General features: G+C 37.7%; 1 protein-coding gene across 1 annotated transcript in view; it reads right to left on the bottom strand.

Annotated features, from left to right (window-relative positions):
* ATRNL1 (attractin like 1) overlaps positions 1 to 23,013 on the bottom strand; it is a 664,967-nt gene that overhangs the window by 334,615 nt on the left and 307,339 nt on the right. Inside the window, exon 26 of the mRNA XM_042781046.1 lies at positions 14,397 to 14,475. Within this exon, the coding sequence (XP_042636980.1) occupies positions 14,397 to 14,475 (79 nt within the window). The remainder of the gene's footprint in view (positions 1 to 14,396; positions 14,476 to 23,013) is intronic.

Here is a 23,013-nt window from a genome sequence, read left to right as displayed (position 1 = left end):
TACATCAGTGATCAAGGAGATGGAAAGAAAAGCAGAATCACTTCTTGAAAGGGGATATAAAAATCAACTGAAGTAAGAGTTAAAAATGGAGAAAGTGTCATTAACAACCTGCAATATGCAGATGACACAACCCCACTTGCTGAAAGTGAAGAGGACTTGAAGTGTTTACTGATGAAGATCAAAGACTACAGCCTTCAGTTTGGATTACACCTCAACATAAAGAAAACAAAAATTTTCACCTGGACCAATAACCAACATCATGATACAGAGAAAACATACTGAAGTCATCAAGGATCTCATTTTACTTGGATCCATGATCAAAGTCCACGGAAGCAGCAGTCAGGAAATCAAAGGGTGTATTGCACTGGACAAGTCTGTGCAAAAGACCTCATTAAAGCGTTAAAGCAAAGAAGTCACTCTGAAGAGTGAAATGCACCTTACCCAAATCATGGTCTTTTCAACAGCCTCATACGCATGCAAAACCTGGACAATGGATAAGGAAGACTGAAGATGACTGATGCATTTGAATATGGTGTTGGTGAAGAATACTGACTCTACCAAGGACTTCCAGAAGAATGAACAAATCCATCTTGGAAGAAGTACAGCCAGAATGCTCTTTAGAAGCAAAAGTTGCAAAACTTCATCTCACGTACTTTGGACACGTTCTCAGGAGACCAGTCCCTGGAGAAGGATATTATGCTTGATAAAGTAGAGGGTCAGTGAAAAAGAGGAAGACTCTAAACGAGATGGACTGACAGTGGCTACAGCAATGAGCTCAAACACATCAACAGTTGCGAGGATGGCACAAGACCTGGCAAGGTTTCTTTCTATCACACAAAGGGTTACAATGAGTGGAAGTGACTCCACAGCAACTAACAACAGGCTTCCTCAAATCATACCATTTTGAAATGTCCTCTTTGTTTAAGAATCATTATGACAGTGAACCACTGTTAGTGAAGGGGCAAGGACATTATCTACATCTTCTGATTTATCACCAATTTCACGTTCCTTATAATATGACTCAATTACTGGGAAAGCCAATTTTTCAGGATATTGATATTATAAAAGCACTTTTATTCTGAAATAAAAATTCATCTTAAGTGACTAAAATAACTATATACTGTTAATGAGCAAAGTTATTTTTAGAAAATTAATAAGCAAATCACCATAACTATGTTCAAGTCACAATAAAATAATTTCCTTGGAAGAATTATTTCTTACAAATTAGAACCAGTATAACTTATTTTAAAAGCTTATAAAGAGAAGAAATTTAAATATATAAAATTATACATAGTGCTCAATTTTAAATTAGATTTAAATGCATATATAAATGTTAACATTTACATGCATACAAAAGTTTTAGCTGTCTATAACTAGCAAAAGCCCATTGGTGGCATAGTGCCTGAGTCATTTGACTGCTAACCAGAAGGTTGGCGGTTCAAACTCGCCAACCACTCCTCAGAAGGAAGGTTGGGCAATCTACTTCCATAGTGATACCTCCTCAGAAACCCAAGGAGGGGTTGCTATGAGTTGGATCTGACTTGACCACAGTGAGTTTTTGTTTTGTTTGTTTGTTTTTAATAACTAGCAAACAAATTTAAAGCATAAAGCAGTAGTAGAAGAAGGGGTACTCAAACACAAACGCAAAATTCTAGCACAATACTTCAAATGCGACATTCTGTATTTTAAGCGACAATTTAAAAGAACATGAGTGAAATGACTGTTATCCTGGTAACACTGTCAAACCAAAGCCAAATGTACCACCATTGGGTCAATTCCAATTCAGAACAACTGTGTAAAAAAAACAAACCCACTGCCATAGATTCTGACTCAGCAACTCCCATTGAGTTTCCAAGGCTGTAAATCTTTACAGAAATAGATTGTCACATCTTTCTCCTGCAGAGTGGCTGGTGGGTTTGAACTACCAGCCTCTGTTTAGCAGAGAAATGCCTTACCCTATATAATGACCCTATAGAGACAATGAGTTGTCAGCTATGTATTCAATTTTTAAGGTGTCAAATCATATTTGTTAATAAAATTCAATTTCTATCATTGCACAAACCAGTGTTTTGACAGATTATTTTAGCATAAAGCAATGCTAAGTTAGAAAAAGGAAAAAGTCTTCTTTTACTGAGCAGATGTTTAGTCCACCTGTAGAGTGGGGAGTTATGCGCCAGCTTGCTGAAGGGAGGGTATCTGCATAAATTACCTGACGTTATGCAGCTGGGTGGATTGTCGATTCTTCTCCTTTTATTTATTTATTCCATCATACCTATATCTACAGTCTTATACCCTTTACTTCCATCCATCCATCCATCCCAGTATGACTTGTGGACATTTATTTATACCCAAGGAGGGGTCGCTATGAGTCGGGGCCGACTCAACGGCATATAACAACAACAACAAATATAATCCAATACAGGAAAAAAAATTCCCTTGCTGTCATGTCAATCCCGACTCCTGGGGACCCTGCAGGATAGACCAGAACTGCCAATGGGGTTTGCGAGGTTATAAATCTTTACAGACGCAAACTGTCACACCTTCCTCCTGTGGAGCGGCTGGGGGGTTGGAATCACTGAACTTTCAGTTAGCAGCTGAGCACTTAACCACTGTGCCACCAGGACACAAATATACCTGTGTTTATTTTATTGCTGATTATTCCCACTTTGGTCATTGGGAGCTCATTCAATCAGCTCTAGGGTCCCTTTGACATACTCTCATTGTTTTTCAAGTACTTCCTTACTGTCTAGCTACATACTTATCAGCATATTTCTTGCCCAGTTCTAAAATCACCCATTTCCCCAAGGAGTCCTGGTTCCTTTTACTGGAGAATGGTATTAGAAATCAAGATCTTGGCACTAGATTCGCTCATTACGAATGAGATACTGATGCATCTTGTGGACATACATTATTAATGTAATCTCTTTAATTTGTTACAGGTCTACTCAGATTCTTTATTTCTTCTTGAGTCAGTTTTGGTAGTTTCTAACTTTTTTAAACTTTGTGTAATTTCCACATAATTGTGATCTCCCCAACTTTCTGTTATAATTTTATTCCCTTGTGGTCAAAGAACATACTGCATATGCCTTAATCCTTTCATTTTAACTTTATTGTGGCTTGTCTCATGGCCCAGGAACTGGTCAATCTGGTGAATGTTCCATATGTGCAAAACTGATTGACACTGCTGCTGTGGCTCCAGTGTCTTCAGACGTCTGCCAGTTGGGGTGCCACCGTTTAAGGCTTCTGTTTATTTGCTGATCTTATATTTTGATTCGGAAGGAAGATGGGGCAATCTACTTCCATAGTGATACTGCCTCAGAAACCCAAGGAGGGGTCGCTATGAGTCGGGTCCGACTCGATGCACATAACAACAACAACAACAACATTTTGATGTTCTATCCACTACTGAAAACGGAGAATTGAATCTCCAACTATTTTTGTTTGACCATCGATTTTTTTCTTCATTTCTTTCAGTTTTTCATGTATTTGTGGCTCTGCAGTTACATCAATATATGCTTATCATATAAGCATATATAATATCTTCCTATGGATTGACTCCTTTATCATTACATGTAGTCCTTTTTATCTTTAGAAACAATTTGTGTCATAGTCCATTCTGTCTGATATTTGTACAGACACGCCAGCTCTCTTATGGCTGTTCTCTGCATGATATGTTTTTCCACCCTTCGCTTTTCAATCTTTTTGAATTTTTGAATCTAAAGTATGTTTCCCATAGAAAGCATATAATCAGATCTTGTTTTGTTATTCAGTCTGACAATCTTTGTCTCTTGATTGGATTGTTTAATTCATTAGTGTTTAATGTTAGTATTGATATATTTGGATATATGCCTGAAATTGTGGTTTTGTTCTCTATAGGCCTTATGTTTCTTTTATTTCCTGTTCCTCTTTCACCGCTTTCATTTGTATTATGTGAATATTTTCTAGGGCAACATTCTCATTACTCAATGATTTTTTTCACTTTGCCTTTTTTGAGATAATTTCTTAGGGGTTGCTCTAACCCTTACCATATATACCCTAACTTACTGGATTCTATTTCAAATATATACCAACAAAATCCCAGTGACATACAAAAAACGTTATTCATGTATAGTGCCTTTGCTCTCTCTAGTACAGGTGTGTTTACCTGCCTCCTCTGTGCTCTTATTTATTAGAAATATTTTACATTCCTGTATGTTATACGCCAAACCATACAAGTAGATACATATTGTTTTATATAACTGCCTTTTAAATCAGTTAAGAGAAGAAATACACACTTATAGCGTCTTTTATAATTTCATAACACATTTCCCAAGCTTCTGTGTTTTTTCAACTGAATGGAAATTACTTTCTGGGGTCACATTCATTCAGCCTAAAGAAATGTCTGGAGTATTTTTTTGTGAGGTGAGTCCGCCGGTGACAGATTTTCTGTTTTTGTTTTTCTGGGAATGTGTTTGTTTCCCCTTCTTTGCCCTTCTTTCACCACTATTTTCCTGTGTATGAGCTATACTCATTGTCTCTTTGCATGTCTCATCATTCTTTGCTGAAATTCAGTACTTTAGGTTATGCACTGTGTAGATATGAATCGTGAGCCCTTTGCTCGCCGGTGTGTGGGCTTCCTGCTTACTTGTCAGTGCTTGTTGGACCCACAGCACAGTCTATTTCCCTGGATGCAGCCTCTGAGGCTGCTCTTCCGAGGGCGCAGCCTTGGCCTGCGCACACTCTCCAGGCGTGAGAGTGGTGTTAGCAAGTCTCTCCTTCCTCCCTCGTGGCCAGGTCTCCCTGGTAAACTGCCTCTTTTGGTCTGCTGGATTGAGAACCACTGCGGTACGGTGACAGTGGAGGTGGAGAGGAGTCTAACACATACCGGAGTGGCTGTTACTAATATTAACGGATGACATCACACCATTCTTTATATCACATGTAAACAACAATAAGGACAGCTATCATTTGTGGAATGTTTGCTGAGTAAAAGGCACTGTGGTGAGTATTAGCATGCGTTAGCTAATTTAGTACTAATAACCTCATGAAGCAAGCCCTGCATCATTTATTGATTCTAGGACACATTTTTTTTTTTCACATTTTAATATCTCTGAAATCATATCTGTCTTAAAATCAATGGTACAGTACAACCACTGCTGGCCAGATGGCAGCTCTAATGTATTTGTCATTGCCTGCAGAGACACAAACTTGATTATTCCAGTCAATGATACAATATGAAACAAGTAACACAATTTCATCTGAGTCAAAAAGTGACTTAAAACAATTGTACCATGATCTTGAACACCTGTAAACTCCAGGGTGAGCATCTGTGTTAGAAATAAAGTTGCCAGATTTAGTAAATAAAAATAAAGAATGCCTACTTATATTTTAATTCTAAATACTATATATATATATGTTGTTATGTGCTATCGAGTCCAACCGGACTCATAGTGACCCCTCCTTGGGTTTCCGAGGCCATATCACTACGGAAGTAGATTGCCCCATATTCCTTCCGAGGAGTGGCTGGTGGATTTGTACCACCAGCCTTCTGGCTAGCAGAAGGAAGATGGGGAATCCTACTTCCGTAGTGATACTGCCTCGGAAACCCAAGGAGGGGTCGCTATGAGTCGGGGCCGACTCGATGGCACATAACAACAACAACAACAACATATATATATAGTATAAAAACACATGCGTACACAGACACACACAGAGAGATGCATTTGTGTATGGGCATAAGACATAAGATTTTGTGGTTAATTAGACTAAAAATAATTATTGAGAGGAAATAAATATTCTTGGTCATTTCTTAATCCATCTAAATAATTGGGCCAAAAAAAGATAAAGAAAGATTTGGGGCAAAAGCAGAGCCCCCTCCATGCCCCCTGCACTCGATACTCCCCTGAAGCCCACACAGTCTTAAGGTGCCAGCCTTACCCCCACCCCAAAAAATAAATAAATGGGCCTAAAAATAATGATAATAATATCCAATAAATTGATAAATCATGATTTTAGGCAAATTTTCAAATCATATGGTAGCACTTGACTGCTAACCAGAAGGCTGGCGGTTCAAACCCACCAGCCACTCCTCGGAAGGAAGGTTGGGCAATCTATTTTTGTAGTGATACTGCCTTGGCAAACCAAGGTGAGGTCGCTATGAGTCGGGTCTAACTCGATGGCACATAACAACAACAACAACATATATATAGTAAAAATATCTCTAGATGTTTTAGTGTTTTTTTCCTGGAAATTGATTTTATGTATAGTTATGCAACAGTTCACATTTTCTTCCATTATCCATCCCGTCACCATAAACTGTTTAATGCACCATACCCCCCCATTACAGTATAACGTACTGAATCCAGGTCTTCCCTGAGATCTACGTACAGTAAACTGTGTGCATGTGCATGTGTGCATGTCTTATTGAAACCCTTTTAAAATTCGAGTTCCCCAAAAACAGATTCTATGTCTATTTCTTACATACTCAGCATTTATCAGTCTCTCTGGAAAACAGCAAGAGATTACTACACTTTTGTTGAATTGCACAAACAGAAGCACTTTGTCTACAACAAGATTTCTGGGAACAATAGGTTTGCAAGGCAAGAATCAGTTATCTTTCACATTCTAAGCTCTCAGATCTGGCTTCGCAATTCAAGTTATTTCAAGTAGACATAGTAACTTTAAAACTACCGTTGTATAAATCGACAGGTTGATGATTTGTGATTTCTAAAAAATTTAATGAAAAGGTAATCATCGTATTTTGTAATTCAATGAAAAATAAGTTGCCACTGAGGCCAATGATTTTGCAACGACAGACATTCATCTGAAAGCAATCTTAACTAATGAGTGAAAGAAACTCCTTGGGTTTTTTGTCTCTTTCTGTTTTTTCCCTAAAAGCACATGTTTTGTGTAAGGCTTCACTTATATATTTAAAAAGTAAGCATATACAGATTTCTACAATACTAAGAAATTCTACAAATACTACATACTGTACCTAATGGATTACTTTTCACTTCTCTATGCAAAATATTATTTTCTCATGACTCCCTTCATTCTGTGCCCAATCTCTTCTCTCAAAATACACTGAACATCTACAGAGGCAGGGTAGCTCATTTACTAATAACAGTGCCACATCACATTAGTAAGATTTAGATGACAACTCATTAACCACAAAGTTAGCACCGTAAATAATGTTATTCATCATTTACCTATGAAATGTCTTTAGTACCAGTAAAGTATGACTTAATGATAGTATTCCCTTATGTCTGTTTTTGTGCCCATCAACAGGTAAGAAGGAAAGAGCTAATATAGGTGCCTCTCAAAAATACTTTATTACTCAGAGCTATGACTCGTTATCATCAATGACGATGGTGTGGTGATGATACACATGGTGACCTCATGTGTAACAGAGGCACGTCTGAGTGGACCAGAACCTCCAATCTTTTGCTTAGCAGCCAAGTACATTAACCATTTGTACCACCTGGGGGTTTTAGTTGATAATTTATAATGCAAACTCAGGTTGGTAATGTTAAATTCAAATCTAGGTTTTATGCTGCATGATTATGAAATGTACAGGAAAGTAGGACCCCATGAAAGCAAGTGCAGTCACTCATGGGCCACTGTCATCTCCAGCAATGTTTATTATTGATTTTTAAGCAAAAGAGAAGATTATAGTACTACAAAAGAAAACTATAAAGAACGTGATAAAATTAATAGAGTTTAAAACAGTACACTTGAGAAATTAATTAAAGGAGAAAAGTTTTCTGGTAAATAGAATATAGTAATCATCTACTAGTAATATAGGCGCTTTGGTGGTGCAGTGGTTAAGTACTCAGCTATTAACCAAATGGTCAGTGGTCTGAACTCACCAGCTGCTCCAAAGGAGAAAGATGGGGCAGTCTACTTGCACAAAGATTACAGCCTTGGAAATTCTATGGGACAGTTCTATTCTGTCACACAGGGTCACAGGGGTCACTATGAGTCAGAATCGACTGGATGGCAATGAGTTTTTTTTTAACTAGTTATATGAAGTTGATGTAAAAATAACCCTCTTTGTCTGTGAGGCCTATTATTCTCTGGATTTGGAGATGTATTTCACCCGAGACATACTACAATTACACCACTCAAAATATGTAGGAATAAATGTTCCTAACTCAAGAAAATTAACTTCTTGTGACTATTAAAATGTGCACAATATTTTCACTCATGTCAGTCAAATATATGATTAAGGATCTTCACTGCAAAGAGTTATTCTAATGCTATGATGTGTTTGTGTCTTATGATATGTTTCAAAACTCAAATTTCAGCTTAAAATGAAGATTATTAGCATTACAACATTCCAAAAGACTTCTTATAACATATACTTGCTGTTAACAAATGTTTTAGTAATGTGGTGACTATTTATCTAAAATGGAATGTTTCGTTAAACCTAAGTATGTCCAATACCTCTGTAAAAAGAACAAGCTATAAAATGAACTCATCTTTCCAGTGTATGGTAATATTTCTACTGATCAATATCCACTTATTATTTCCATTCATTAGCACATTCCAAAATAAATGTTTCCTAAGAGTGTTGCCATAGAAATCAGTTTGAGGCTCCTATATGAAGGAGTAATATAAAAGTCCACTGCAATTTTATTTGAATGTTTTTTAAGAACCTCTCAATTCTCAGGGGTGTTATTCAAAAGTTATAACATTGAAAGCTATAACATAAGTCTCTGATATTAAAATTATACCACAAATATATATGTATGTGTTTTTAAGAAGCCACAGATTCAAATAGTTTTGCTTTTTAAAAAGTAATATGCCTAGCTGAATTAACACAATATATTAAAAAATGTTCAAAGATTATTTTCACTTTAAAGCAGTCCTTGTATTTAGAAATGTAACTAGTACAATTGCTGTAATAAAATTACAAAAATACTAAGATGGATAACTGTTTTACATAATTTTCATTTACTGTTACAGATACATGGTCATTCTACTAATCACACGTGTTTTCTGAATTCTACAGTAAATGATAAATAAACAGAATACAGACTATAAGCAAGAACACCAGGTAATTACCAGATAATGCAAGAACACATCAAATGCCCTTTTAGCATTATCTCCAGTACATTAGTGATTTTGGGGCATGAGAAGTTTAGTTGAATTGCTTCTCTAAGAAGGGATACCAAAATCAACTGAAGTAGGCATCAGGATTTAAGGAAGACTCTTTAACAACCTGAGATATGCAGACGATACAACCTTGCTGGCTGAAACCAAAGAGGACTTGAAGCATTTACTGATGAACATCAAGACTATACCCTTCAGTATGGATTACAATTCAAAATACAGAAAACAAAAATGCTCACAACTGGACCAGTAAGTAACAAAATGATCAATGGAGGAAATATTGAAGCTATCAAGGATTTCTTTTTACTTGGACCCACAATAATGCCCACAGAAAGAACAGTCAAGAAATCAAATGGCATACTCCATGGGGCTAATCTGATGCAAAAGACTTCTTTAAAGTTTTATAAAAACAAAGATGTCACATTGAGGACTAAGGTGTGTCTGACCCAAACCACGGTATTTTCAATAGCCTCATATACATGCAAAGCTGCACAATGAATAAAGACCGAAGAAGAATTGATGTCTTTGAATGATAGTGTCAGTGAAGAATACTGAATATACCATGGACTGCCAGAGAGTGAACAAATCTGTCTTGGAAGAAGTATAGCCAGAATGTTTCTTAGAAGCGAGGATGACAAGACTTTGTCTCATTTACTTTGGACATGTTATCAGGAGGGACCAGTCCTTGGAAAAGGGTATCACGCTTGGTAGAGTAGCAAAAACGCAAACTCACTGCTGTTGAGTCAATTCAACTCATAGTGACCCCTCCTTGGGATTCTGAGGTGGTATCTCTATGGAAGTAGATTGCCCAATGGTCCTTTCGAGGAGTGGCTGGTTGGTTTGTACCATCAGCCTTCTCTTTAGTAGTCCAATGGGTCAATGAAAAAGAGGAAGACCCTCAAAGAGATAGACTGACCCAGTCTACAACAATGGGCTTAAACATAGCAAGGATTCTGAAGATAGGGCACGGCAGTGTTTTGTTCTATTGTACAAAGCATCATCACTATGAGTTGAAACTAACTCAACAGCATCTAACAACATAACACAGTCATCAAATTCAATGAGATCTTTACTTTGAACATCAATATACCCATGGTTTCTAAAACATTTAGGATCTAGCATTTAAAAAAAAATTAATAAAATTAAATTTGAAATGATTTCTCAAAATATTTTTAACATAAGATATTGTAACATGACATTATTCTCAACAAGACAGAATGATTTTCTATTTTGGTAGAAGCAGAAAATTAAATGCAAACACCATTACATTTTTTAACCGAAAGAATTACTATCTAAATGGGTTTAGAAAGAAGAGCATTATATTGAGAGACTATCAAGAGGGTGTAGTAATATACAGCAGCACAGATTAGAACTGGCCCAGTGTCCCTAGTTTTCCCATACCATTTCTACCTCATCCTATCCATGAGCACCAGAGAAATGGAAAGATTTTGACTTCTGATCAAACTGCATTGTTAAAGACAAATTCATCTTTGTACTTTTACAATGTATATTGAAGTAATATCAGTTTTCTGGAGTTTCTGATTAAGACGCAATAAACAGCATTACTATACTGAGGTATAGTAATAATATAATATTATTACTATAATACTATATTATTATATTAACCAAATAATAATACTAACCAAAAGCATTTTTTCATTTTTTGAAGTGTGAAAGGTTTAAAGGTAAATGAACTATATGCATCAGCTTTTTTAGAATATTACTGTTAATAAATTCCAGTTACTATATGCAAACATTCCTAGGGCTCTAGAGACTCCAATTTGGAAATTATTTATATAGAACAAGCCCTTCTTTTTAGAGGTAAGTATAGTCCTTACCTCTAAAAAGGAGGCAACAGATGCCAATAGTACCATCCACTGCCATCAAGTCAATTTCAACTCATAGCAACCCCCATGGTCTTTCCAAGGCTGTAAATCTTTATATAAGTAGATTGACTCATCTTCCTCCCATGGAACAGCTGGTGGCTTTGAACCACTGTCCTTCTGGTTAACAACAAAATGCTTTACCATTATGCCACCAGAGCTCATTCAACAGTACCACAGTAGAATTAATGGTAGAGTTGTTTGTTGATCTTTTGACAATGCTACATCTGTACCACTCTATTTTATAATCTTTATAAAGCATATATTAAACTCTGCTAGTATTAATCCAAAGGCACTCTGGTGGTGCAGTGCTTAAGGTATTTCACTACTAAACAGAAAGGTGGTGGTTCAAACCCACCAGCCACTCTGCAGAAGGAAGATGGGGCAATCTACTTCCATAAAGATTTACCACCTTGAAAACCCACTGGGGGTAGCTATGAGTCAGAATGGACTCAACAGCAGTGGGTTTGGTTTTTTGGTTAGCATTAATCCAAGGAGCTCTGGTGGTGCAGCGGTTAAAGCATTTGGCTGCTAACCAAAAAGGTCGATGTTTCAAACCCACCAGCCTCTTCATGTGACAGTCTGCTTCCATAAAGATTTACAGCCTTGAAAACCATACGGGACAGTTGTACTCTGTTCTGTAAGATCTCGGTGAGTGGGAACCAACTTGATGATGGTGGGTTTTGATTTTGGTTTTAGTATTTATCCAGCAGGAACAGCAGCTCCTTGATTGATCCTGAATTATCTTCTACTGATCAGAGACATAAATTGTCACTTGTCCTATTCCACTTTGGAAGGCCGTAACATTGCCCAGCTACCACTCGTTTTTCTCTCTCCTGAATATGTTTGCCAGAATAGATGGTTTAAATGTCTAGAAGACTGTTGATCTCTATACAGAATTACACTCCTTGCCAAGTATTATATACTTATATTTAATAAGCTTCTTTTCAGTTAGATTACTTTTTCTTATAGAAAAATTCTCATTGATGTTACACTGACCAGGGAGACAGGAATAAGCAGAATGATTTTTTTGGGAGGGTAAACTCCAGCTGCATGTATATTATACATAGCCACTGAGTTTTTATGGATGTTTGAAAATAAATGGGAGACAATGCTGGTAGGATTGACTGTAAAACGATATAACCACTGTGGAAATCAGTATGGCAATTCCTTAAAAAGTTGGAAATAGAAATACCATTTGACCCAGCAATCCCATTACTAGATATATATCCTAAAGAAGTGAGAACCAGGACACGAATAGATAGACTCACACCCATGTTCATCACAGCACTATTCACAATAGCAAAGAGATGGAAACAACCTAGGTGCCCATCAATGAAGGAATGGATAAACAAACTGTGGTGCATACCCACAAGAGACTACTATACAATACTAAAGAATGATATAAAATCTACAAAACACCACATAATGTGGATGAACTTGAAGGACATTATGCTCAGTGAAATGAGTCAGAAAGACAAATACTGTATCAGTCCACTGTTGTAAAAAAATCAAGGAAAGGTGTATACATGGAAGGGAACTTTCTCTTCTTTGTTGGTTACCAGGGATTGGGGGGGAGGGGTTGGAATTCCTAGATAGATTGGAAAAGAAAAAAAAAACATATATATATACACACACACACACACACACACACACATACATATACACCAAAGATTATTAATGGTCACCAAGACCATTGGGAAGGAGGAAGTTTTTATTTGCAGGGCATTGAGTTTATGTTAATGATGTTGGAATATTTAGGAAAAGGGTAGCAATAATGGTGGCACAACATGAAAAATGTCATCAATGTCCCTGACCTGTAAATGTGGAAGTTGTTATGTTGGCGAATGACTTGTATATGTTTTCACCACAAAAAACGTAAGTAGATAAATAAATAAATGGGAGAACAATTAAGAAGAACTCCTGACACTAATTCTATACCTTAAAATAGTCTGGATTGCTTTAGAATATCTTTGAAAAATATTCATTTTACATGAGGATAAAAGAGAGGCAAGCAATTATAACACTATTTTATATTATTATGCAAAATTAAACATATAAAAAAATACCAGGAAACACAGTAGTAAATAGAATATTAAGTTTAGCAAATAAAACTTACTTTTTTCAGTATACAAAGTATAGGATAACAAATATGCCACATACTTATACTCCTCCTCAAATTATTTTATTTCCTTGTTTACTTCCATTAATATATAAAGTTTACAGAACACATTTATTTAATATGTGTGGCATAGTGCCTAAGGCACTTGACTGCTAACCAGAAGGTTGGAGGTTCAAACCAACCAGCCACTTCTCGGAAGGAAGGTTGGGCAATCTACTTCTATAGAGATGCTGCCTTGGAAACCCAAGGAGGGGTTCACTATGAGTCAGAGACAACTCGATGGCACATAACAACAACAACATATCATCAGTAGTTATTTTATAGATATTATTTTATGGATTTTAGAATTATGAAGAACATTCATGATTAATTGTGATACAGAAATGTATCAAAGTGGGGTGCTCCTCAAACATATTTGAATTATCAATAATAAAGGAAAAAAACATTGGAGGACCAAAGAAAGTGAATGTTGTAATAAATTTCTAGGAGATAACATTTTTTTTCCTAAAAGCATAAATAAATAATGATCAGTCCAGACTTTTCTTCTAAATTGCAGTAGAAACATTTTTAAAATAATTTATGATTTTTAGTTTAATTAAATACTTAATGAGACTGCAGATCATTTGATCAATGTCATTAATATCTGCATTTATTAAAAATTCACATAGAGGGGGACCAGGTTTGCTGGTCCGATAAGAGGCGGGTGGAACCACTGAGACTATGGCCCCTAGCTGCCCTTCGGGTCTGGAATTGAACCCACACCTGTCGTTTCCAGCCAAACAAAAGACAGGCATATGAGTTGAACATTACCTCAAGTAGATACACTCCTTGGAGAGAATAATCATGGGAGAAAGATGGGCTGCTTATGCACAGGGAGACAGCTCAGGGGGCAGGAGTGCATGGAGGGATGGACACTGGGAAGAGGTAACTGTGGGGAGGAGGTGGGAGAGGAACAGTTGCACTGGGGTAAACTGTGGTCAATGTCATGAGACAAAGTATATGGGAACTTCTGTATGGAAAGTGAATTTGCTCTGTAAATCTTCACCCAAATCACAATTAAAAAAAAAAAATTCCCATAGAAAATAAACTGCAATTAACCAATATTCCTACAGATACCTAAGACAACAGTGGTAAAGTTTGTTCTAACGCTTAATAAAATACTGGATTGCTTTGTTCAATGGTGATAAATAAAATTGATTTGAAAGTTGGTTTTTGAAAGAAGCCTCTTAACTCAGCAACAGCGATCCCTGTGTTTGCCCGACCCTTTAAGCAGAAAGATGAGACCATATTACTGCTACCTCTCTCCGTCGAGAAGCCCAGCACGTTTGTTTGATCTTCCACACCACAGCAGCCACCAGCAATAAGGATAAGAAGCAACTGGAAAACAAAACACAAGTTGCTTCACTCAAACCATATTTGAAATATATATTGATATAATAAAAGAATAAGCAGAGAATTCAAAAATACATATCAATGTTATCACTTTGTCTCAGTAAATAATTCAAGCATCAGAGGATAAATTATCAGGGTTTAAAATGCTCCCTGAAATCAAAATATACAAGTGGAAAAATAGTTATTTGTATCCCTTGCTCCATATTAGGGTGACCTACTACAGGGTTAATAAAGGCAGGTTACCTACCAGTTTCCCTATTTTAAATTACAGACATTCCTTAAAACTCAGTTCACTTCTCTTCTCTCATTCTTAAAGAGAGAGAGCTGAGTTATTTTTGTGGCTTTCAATTCTGACCTCAATTGGAATTATTTCCAAATCTGTAACTTTAGACCGGTCACAAGGGAGCAATCGTTAAAGGAATGTAAGAGATTAGTTAGTTCAAATCTATCCCAGCAAAGAAGTTCCTAGCACAAGTCTGACAGTCAACCAAGCCTGAATTAAATACCCATAGCAGCTCTGGTAGCGTAGTGCCTAAGGCACTTGACTGCTAACCAGGAGGCTGACGGTTCAAACCCACCAGCCACTCCTAGGAAGAAAGATGGGGCAATCTACTTCCGTAGTGATACTGCCTCAGAAACCCAAGGAGGGGTCGCTATGAGTCGGGTCCGACTCAACAGCCCACAACAACAACAAGCAGCTGAGATGTTAGGCTCACAAGCCAATTCATTCTCTTTTTAGCTGAACCAATGAAAATGTTCTTTATTAAGATGTCTCTCTGACTCTTATCAGCGAGTGCTGTTTCCATTTCTGGGTTACGCTGAATGAGTCTGCTCCTTCTTCCATATATCGGTGTCTCTGACTCAATTCTCTAGTCCATGGTTATGAACCAGGAGTGTTTTTGCCCCCCAGGGGACAATGGCAGGTCTGGAGGCATTTCTGGAAGTCACAAAGTGGGGGCTAGTGGAATACTGTCAAACATCCTATCATACAGAGGCCACCTTCCACAACAAAGAGTTTTTCAGCCCAAATATCAACAGTGGGAGGTTAAGAAGCCCTGTTCTCATCTGAAACATCCCTATGAAGGTCACCCCTCTATTATTATTCTCAGGTTAAGGAAATACCTGTTAAAGTGTGGCACTGAGATGGATACTTTAGGTACAGTCTCAAGATCACTCATCCGAATTTCAGTCCTACCATCAAAACTTTAGAATTCTCATGTGAGAGATACAATTATCAACTTCAAAGTCACCATGACCAAACTGAACTCATTAATAATATTCATAATAATAAAAGCATCTAACATGTACTGAATAATATGTAGCAGGAGCAAAGCTGTATTTAACATGTATTGTCTAGAATTATTACATTCACACTACATATACTGTTACACACTCATTTAGCAAATAAGAAAGCTAAGTCATGGGGGGGAACAGTAAATTGTCTAAGTTATAAAAATAATAGCTGCAAGTTCTCTCCTTTCTCCAATTTCTTTGTTTCACCATTACTTTTTCAACTAAAATTAGAAAAACACATTCAACTGTATCAATCAGACACCAAATCTTATTATTTCTTTTAGAATATGTACAGTAGAATATTACAGCACTTATACCAAAATTCACTTGTATTTAAATTAATAATTAAATATAATAAACACCAAAATATACTTTCATTGGATGATCTGGAGGTTCACAATATTTTGCCCCCCTAATAGTTACATAGGAGCTCTGGTAGCATAATTCCTAAGGCACTTGACTGCTAACCAGAAGGCTGGTGGTTCAAACCCACCGGCCACTCCTTGAAAGGAAGATTGAGCAATCTACTTCCGTAGTGATACCGCCTCAGAAACCCAAGGAGGGGTCGCTATGAGTCGGGCCCAACTCGATGGCACGTAACAACAACAACAACAATAGTTACATGGTAAAGATTCAGTTTGAGAATGGCAAAGACTAGTAGTTGAATTTCTCCATCAGGAGTTTAAATTCTCCTTGTTCTAAATTTTATGATTCAAGTGAAAAGCATTACTTTGATACTGATGCAGAAGGCTAGTATAAAAATGTGCAGTTTTTATCATTTTACCTTCTTTGAGAAGAGAAGATATACTTCAGCAGTTTGTAGCAAACACTAGGAGACTAGCACTAAAAAAGAAGCCCCTCTGGTGCAGTGGTTACCGCACTTGGTTGCTAACCAAAATGGCAGCATCGGAACCCACCAGAAGCTCTGTAGGGGAAAGATGAGGCCATCTGCTACCTCAAAGATTTACAGTTCCATCCTGCCCCACAGGGTCACTATGAATCTGAATCCATTCAATGGTAATAGGCTTCATATTGGCTTTTGAGTGGCCCTAAAAAAAGAGCCCTGATGAAACAGTGGTTAAGCGCTCAGCCACTAATTGAAAGGTTGGCAGTTCAAGCCCACCAGCTTCTCTGCAGAAAAAAGATGTGGCAGTCTGCTTCCACAAAAATTAAAACCAAAACACACTGCCACTAAGTCAATTCCAACTCTTAACAACTCTACAGAACAGAGTAGAATGACAGGGTCTCTGAAGCTGTAAATCTTAACAGAAGCAGACTGCTGCATCTTTCTCCTGTGAAATGGCTAGTAGGTTCAAACCACCAACCTTATAGTTAGTAGTAAAACGCTTTAACCACTACATTAACAGAGCTCCTCTCCATAAAGATTACAGTCTAGGAAACCTTATGCGGCAATTCTACTATGTAATATAGGGTCACTAGGAATCTGAATTGACTCAATAGCAATGGGTTTTGCTTTGGTTTGGTTTTTTTGATGGCAATAAAAGTAAAGAAAAATGGTAATGGTGTTAAAAATTGGATGGTAAAATCAAAATACAACTTAAGAAAATAGAGAAGCTGAAATTTAAATAAAAACATAAAACTAAACATAAAAACAAAATATATCTGATCCAGCACTAAAAATAATTCAACGAAATATATCTCAGCAGCCGGCATATTAAAAAACAAACTCAGTGGCATGAGAGGATTCTGACTCATAGTGACCCCCACAGGGTTTCCAAGGCTGTAAATCTTTACGGAAACAGACTGCCCCGTCTTTCTTCTGCAGAGCAGTTGGTGGGTCTGAACTGCCGACCTTTTGATTAGTTGCCAAATGCCTTATACTAACAGAGCTCCCTTACCTGGCATATAGTTGTCAATAAATTTTGGCTAAATGAATGGAATTGGTTCTTTAATTGATTTTAATAGCTTATAATTTTTTTTGACATGGAATGCTATATTGGGGCCAGAAATGTTTTTTTTTTTTTAAGATGGTGAAATTAAGTATCATAAAAGATTAAGGAATTTGCCCAAATATAGTCATTTAGGAAGTAAGCATATTGGTTTATCTACATATCAAGGTGAAAACCCAAAACTAATCCCACTACCATCACATAAATTCTGACTCACAGTGACCCTACAGGACCCTACTGAGCTGCCCCATAGAGGTTCCATAGCTGTAGTCTTTACAGAAGCAGACTGCTGGTGGGTTCGAACCACTGACTTTTCTGTTAGCAGCTGAGCACTTAAAAACTCTGCCACCAGGGCTCCTTATAAATCAAAGTTATTCTTTATAGATGTTCTTGGTTTCTAGTAAGTCACATGGCAAAGAAAAGATGTTGTTGTTGTTGTTTGCCGTCGAGTCGGACCCGACTCATAGCGACCCCTCCTTGGGTTTCTGAGGCAGTATCACTACAGAAGTAGATTGCCCCATCTTCCTTCAGAGGAGTGGCACAGTTCTTTAAAAATGTACGTAAAAACAAAAAACAACTCATTATACTATTTGCTTCATTGAAAAGCAAAAGAAAGAAAAGGGGGTGGGGAGCAAAGGGAGAAGAGGGGAAGGAAAGGGAAAAGAAACATGAGCTAAGTTGATCTAACAGAACTAAAAACCTGATGTTATCAGGGAAGGTCAGTTCCTGGAGAAGGGTATCATGCTTAGCAGACGGTCAGCAAAACAGAGGAAGACCTTCAACAAGATGGACTGAAACAGAGGCTGCAACAATGGGCTCAACCATAGCAAAGATTGTGAGGGTCACACAAGACGAGGCAGTGTTTCTTTCTGTTGTACACAGGGTATCTCTGAGTCAGAATCTACACGAAGGCACCTAACAACAAGAAGCTGGAAATTTCCATTCTTCTGTTGGTGGCTACTGGAAACTCCCAGCTGACAGTCCTGGAAGCCTGAAGACACTAGGATCTCCATCAGCCTAAATTCCTTGAATAACTGTGAAGCACTGCCCTGCTGTTCTGGTTACCTCATGCCACTCTGACAGGAATACATACTACAAATGGGATGGCCTTAACAAACAGGAGTTTATTCTCTTACAGTTCAGAGGCTCTAAGTCCAAGTTCAAAGTGCCAGCAGGCTCTAGGGGCTGGGTGAAAGCCCCTCAACCTTAAGGTAAAGCTCTGCCTTCTGCTCCCTGCTCACTGAAGCTAGAGGCGTTTCTTCACTCAGACAGCTGCTGGCTGCTGAAGCTGACAAGCCCAAGGTTGACAAGTAAAAAGGCACAGTCCCAATGTTACCAGACCACATAGCAGGCCGTTAATTTAAGTCCATTGTAAGTCCCAAGGTCGGCAGAGCATGGCAGGCTGCTGAACAACAACCTGGCTACATGCAGGATCCAAGCGTGCCATAGGCTAGAGACTGTCCCCAAGGCTTCTCCTTATATACAGGAAGCAGACCACATTCCCAAAGGCGACTACTCAGCTGTTTGTGGTAGATCCTACCATGGAGTTGATTGCCAGTCTCATCATGGGGAATAACTACCACCAGCTGCCCAGCCACTTGACCTTGGGTAGGTGGCTTCATATTCCCAAGCTGACACACAAATTTAACTACCACACCTGCGTACTGCCCCTCCCTTCCACCAACTCCCTTCTGCCCGCTGCACTTTATATGAGTGACAAATAAACTTTTATTATATTAAACCACTGAGATATCTGGGTTTATCAGTTGCAGTTCCCTTTTCCCTAATATATTTCTCAAGCCAAAGGTCTTAATGGGCAGCATCACACATTGGCATCCTTTAATCTAGTATTGTAGAAACTTTGTCAAGAAGAAAAATGAGCTTTCACTGTTTTCTTTCAATTAGGATTATACAATAGCTTTCATTGCTCCTTGGTACACTGGGGTTTCTGGGGGAGGGGCAATGACTGAGCTCTTTCTTTTCCTTTTTAATTATGCTGTATGATAATAGTGCCAGAAGATTTGAAAGGTTCAGCACCTCTCAGAGTAATCCTCCCAATGGAAATGGAAAAGGAAAAAAAAAGATAAAAAAGCAAATATATGAGCTACAGAGATAAAAAGAGAAGCACCAGAACTGAGGGAGAGATATTTCAGTAATTTCTTCTTAACCTTCACAAAATGGTCATTATTGAAAGGCTGCTTAATGTGAAAAAACATGGAATTCATTAGGTATTCTCATTTAGGAGAAATTAAAAAGAGCTCAATAGAATTAATACAGTGGAGTATAAGGTTAGATTCTAAATTAGGTTTCTAGTGACAAAGAAATACTCTCTAGTGGGAATTCAGTTCACCAAATGCAAAAGGAGATAACACTGTCACTAGTTTACAGCAATTTAATGTCAACTGATCATAAACATGTCTTAAATGTATATTTAATACCTGTATGCGTATATTAATCTTTTATTTCACTGAAAAAATGTTAGAAACTAGGGAATTGTGTTGAAATACAGAAACATGTTATTTTTTCTTAAAGAACGTACCTCCTAATAACTGCCATTCAAGAAAATATCTTTCAATGGTTTTAAAAATACCTTAACACTTTTTCCCTTATCAACTATAATGTTACCAAAACAAACCACTAACTTATTAATGCAACAAAACTATGTATATTACAAAGAAAAACTTACTTATGTTTCAGTTGTCAGATAGACAAAGATGGAAAATCAATAAATCCCAGTGGGTGGAAAAAGGGAAACAGTATGTTCATAATGTAAGTTGGTAAAACTGGAGGGTTGTTAAATAAGAATTATTACAGGATGCACACTCCACCACTTCTCTGTTAGTCTGTGGTACTGTGACGGCTCGCGTGTTGCTGTGAGGCTGGGGGCTATGCCACTGGTATTTCAAACACCAGCAGGGCCACCCATGGGGGATGGGTTTCAGCGGAGCTTCCAGACTAAGACAGACTGGGAAGAAGGAAGGGGCCATCTACTTCTCAAATAATTGGCCAGGGAAAACCTTATGAATAGCAGTGAAACACTGTCTGATATAATACTGGAAAACTTTATGAACAGCCCCAAAACATTGTCCAATATAGTGTCAGAAGACAAGCCCTCCAAGTCAGAGGAACTCAGAATACAACTGGAGAAGAGCTGCCTCCTCAGAGTACATCTGATCTTAATGATATGAATAGAGTAAAGCTTTCAGGACCCCTGTTTGCTGATGTGGCACAACTCAAAATGAGAAGAAACAGCTGCAAATATCCATTAATAATTGGAACATGGAATGTACAAAGTAGTATGAATCAAGGAAAAGTGGAAGTTGTCAAAAATGAAATAAAAGCATGAAAGTAAATATCCTAGGTATTAGTGAGCTGAAATGGACTGGTTTTGGCCATTTTGAATTAGATAACCATATGATCTTCTATGCTGGGGATGACAGATTGAAGAGGAATAGTGCGTTCATCTTCACAAAGAATGTTTCAAGATCTATCCTGGAGTACAATGCTGTCAGTGATAGGATAATATCCATACATCTTCAAGGAAGACCAAATATACTACTAGTATTCGAATTTACCGACCACCACCAATGCCAAAGATGACGAAATTGAAGATTTTTACCAACTGCTGCAGTCTGAAATTCAACAAACATGCAATCAACATGCAATGATTATCACTAGCAACTGGAATGCAAACGTTGGAAACAAAGAATCACTGGTAGTTGGAAAATATGGCCTAGGTGATAGAAACAATGCTGGAGATCGCATGATAGAATTTTGCAAGACCAATGACTTATTCATTGCAAATATTTTTTTTTTTTAACATAAACGGTGGCTATACATTTGGACTTTGCCAGATGGAGTACACAGGAATCAGGTCGACTACATCTGTGGAAAGAGGCAATGGAGAAACTCATTATTTTCGGCCAAAACAAGGCCAGGAGCTGATTGTGGAACACAACATCGACTGCTCATATGCTAGTTCAAGTTTAAGTTGAAGACAATTAAAACAAGTCCACAAGAGCCAAAATATGACCTTGATTATACCCCATCTGAATCTAGAGACCATCTAAAGAACAGATTTGATGGATTGAACACCAACAACTGAAAACCAGAGGAACTGTGGGGTGACATCAAGAACGTCATACATGAAAAAAGTAAAAGGTCATTAAAAAAACAAGAAAGGAAGACAAGCCCAAAGTAGATGTCAGAAGGGACTGTGAAACTTACTCTTCAATGGAGAGTCACTAAAGCAAATGGAAGAAATAACAAGATAGAAGAGCTGAATAGAAGCTTTCAAACAGCAGCTCGAGAAGATGAAGTCAATTATCATAATGAAATGTGCAAAGACCTGGAGTTAGAAAAACAAAAGGGAAGAACATGCTCAGGATTTCTGAAGCTGAAAGAACTCAAGAAAAAATTTAAGCCCTGAGTTGCAATACTGAAAGATTCTTTGGGCAAAACTGCTCCTTGGGTTTCTGAGGTGATATCTCTAGAAAGTAGATTGCCCGATCTTCCTTCCGAGGAGTGGCTGATGAGTTCGAAGCACGAGCCTTCTGGTTAGTAGTCAAATGCCTTAGGCACTATACCACCAGAGCTCCACAGATTGAATTATGCAGGAAACATCAAAAGAAGATGGAAGGAATACACAGAGTCACTGGACCAAAATGAATTGGTTGACATTCATCCATTTCAGGAGGTAGCATATCATCAAGAACCAATGATACTGAAGGAAGAAGTCGAAGATGCACTGAAGGAACTGACAAAGAACAAGGCTCCAGGAATTGACAGAACACCCACTGACACGTTTCAACAAATGGATGCCATGCTGGAGGCACTCACTTGTCTATGCCAAGAAATTTGGAAGACAGTTACCTGGCCACCTGATTGGAAGAGATCCATATTGTACCTATTCCAAAGAAAGGTGACCCAATTGAATGTGGAAATAATCAAACAATATCATTAATATCACAAGCAAGTAAAATCTTGCTGAAGATAACTCAAAAATGGTTGCAGCAGTATACTGACAGAAAATTTTCAGAAATGCAAGCTGGATTCAGAAGAGGACGTGGAACGAGGGATATCATAGCTGATGTCAGATGGATCTTGGCTGAAAGTAAAGAGCACCAGAAAGATGTTTGCTTGTGTTTTATTGACTATCCAAAAGCATTCAATTGTGTGGCTTGTAACAAATTATGGATAACATTGAGAAGAATGGTAATTCCAGAATATTTCATTGTGCTCATGAGGAACCTGTATATAGACCAGGAGGCTGCCGTTCAAACAGAACAAGGGGCTTGGTTTAAAATGAAAAAGGGAGTAC

The sequence above is a fragment of the Orycteropus afer genome, unplaced genomic scaffold (assembly GCF_000298275.1).
Source record: "Orycteropus afer afer isolate SDZICR_OR568_19922 unplaced genomic scaffold, OryAfe1.0 scaffold00082, whole genome shotgun sequence".
Lineage (NCBI taxonomy): Eukaryota > Metazoa > Chordata > Mammalia > Tubulidentata > Orycteropodidae > Orycteropus > Orycteropus afer.
The sequence above is the reverse complement of the archived record's forward strand: the minus strand, read 5'-3'. Positions and strand labels throughout refer to the sequence as shown.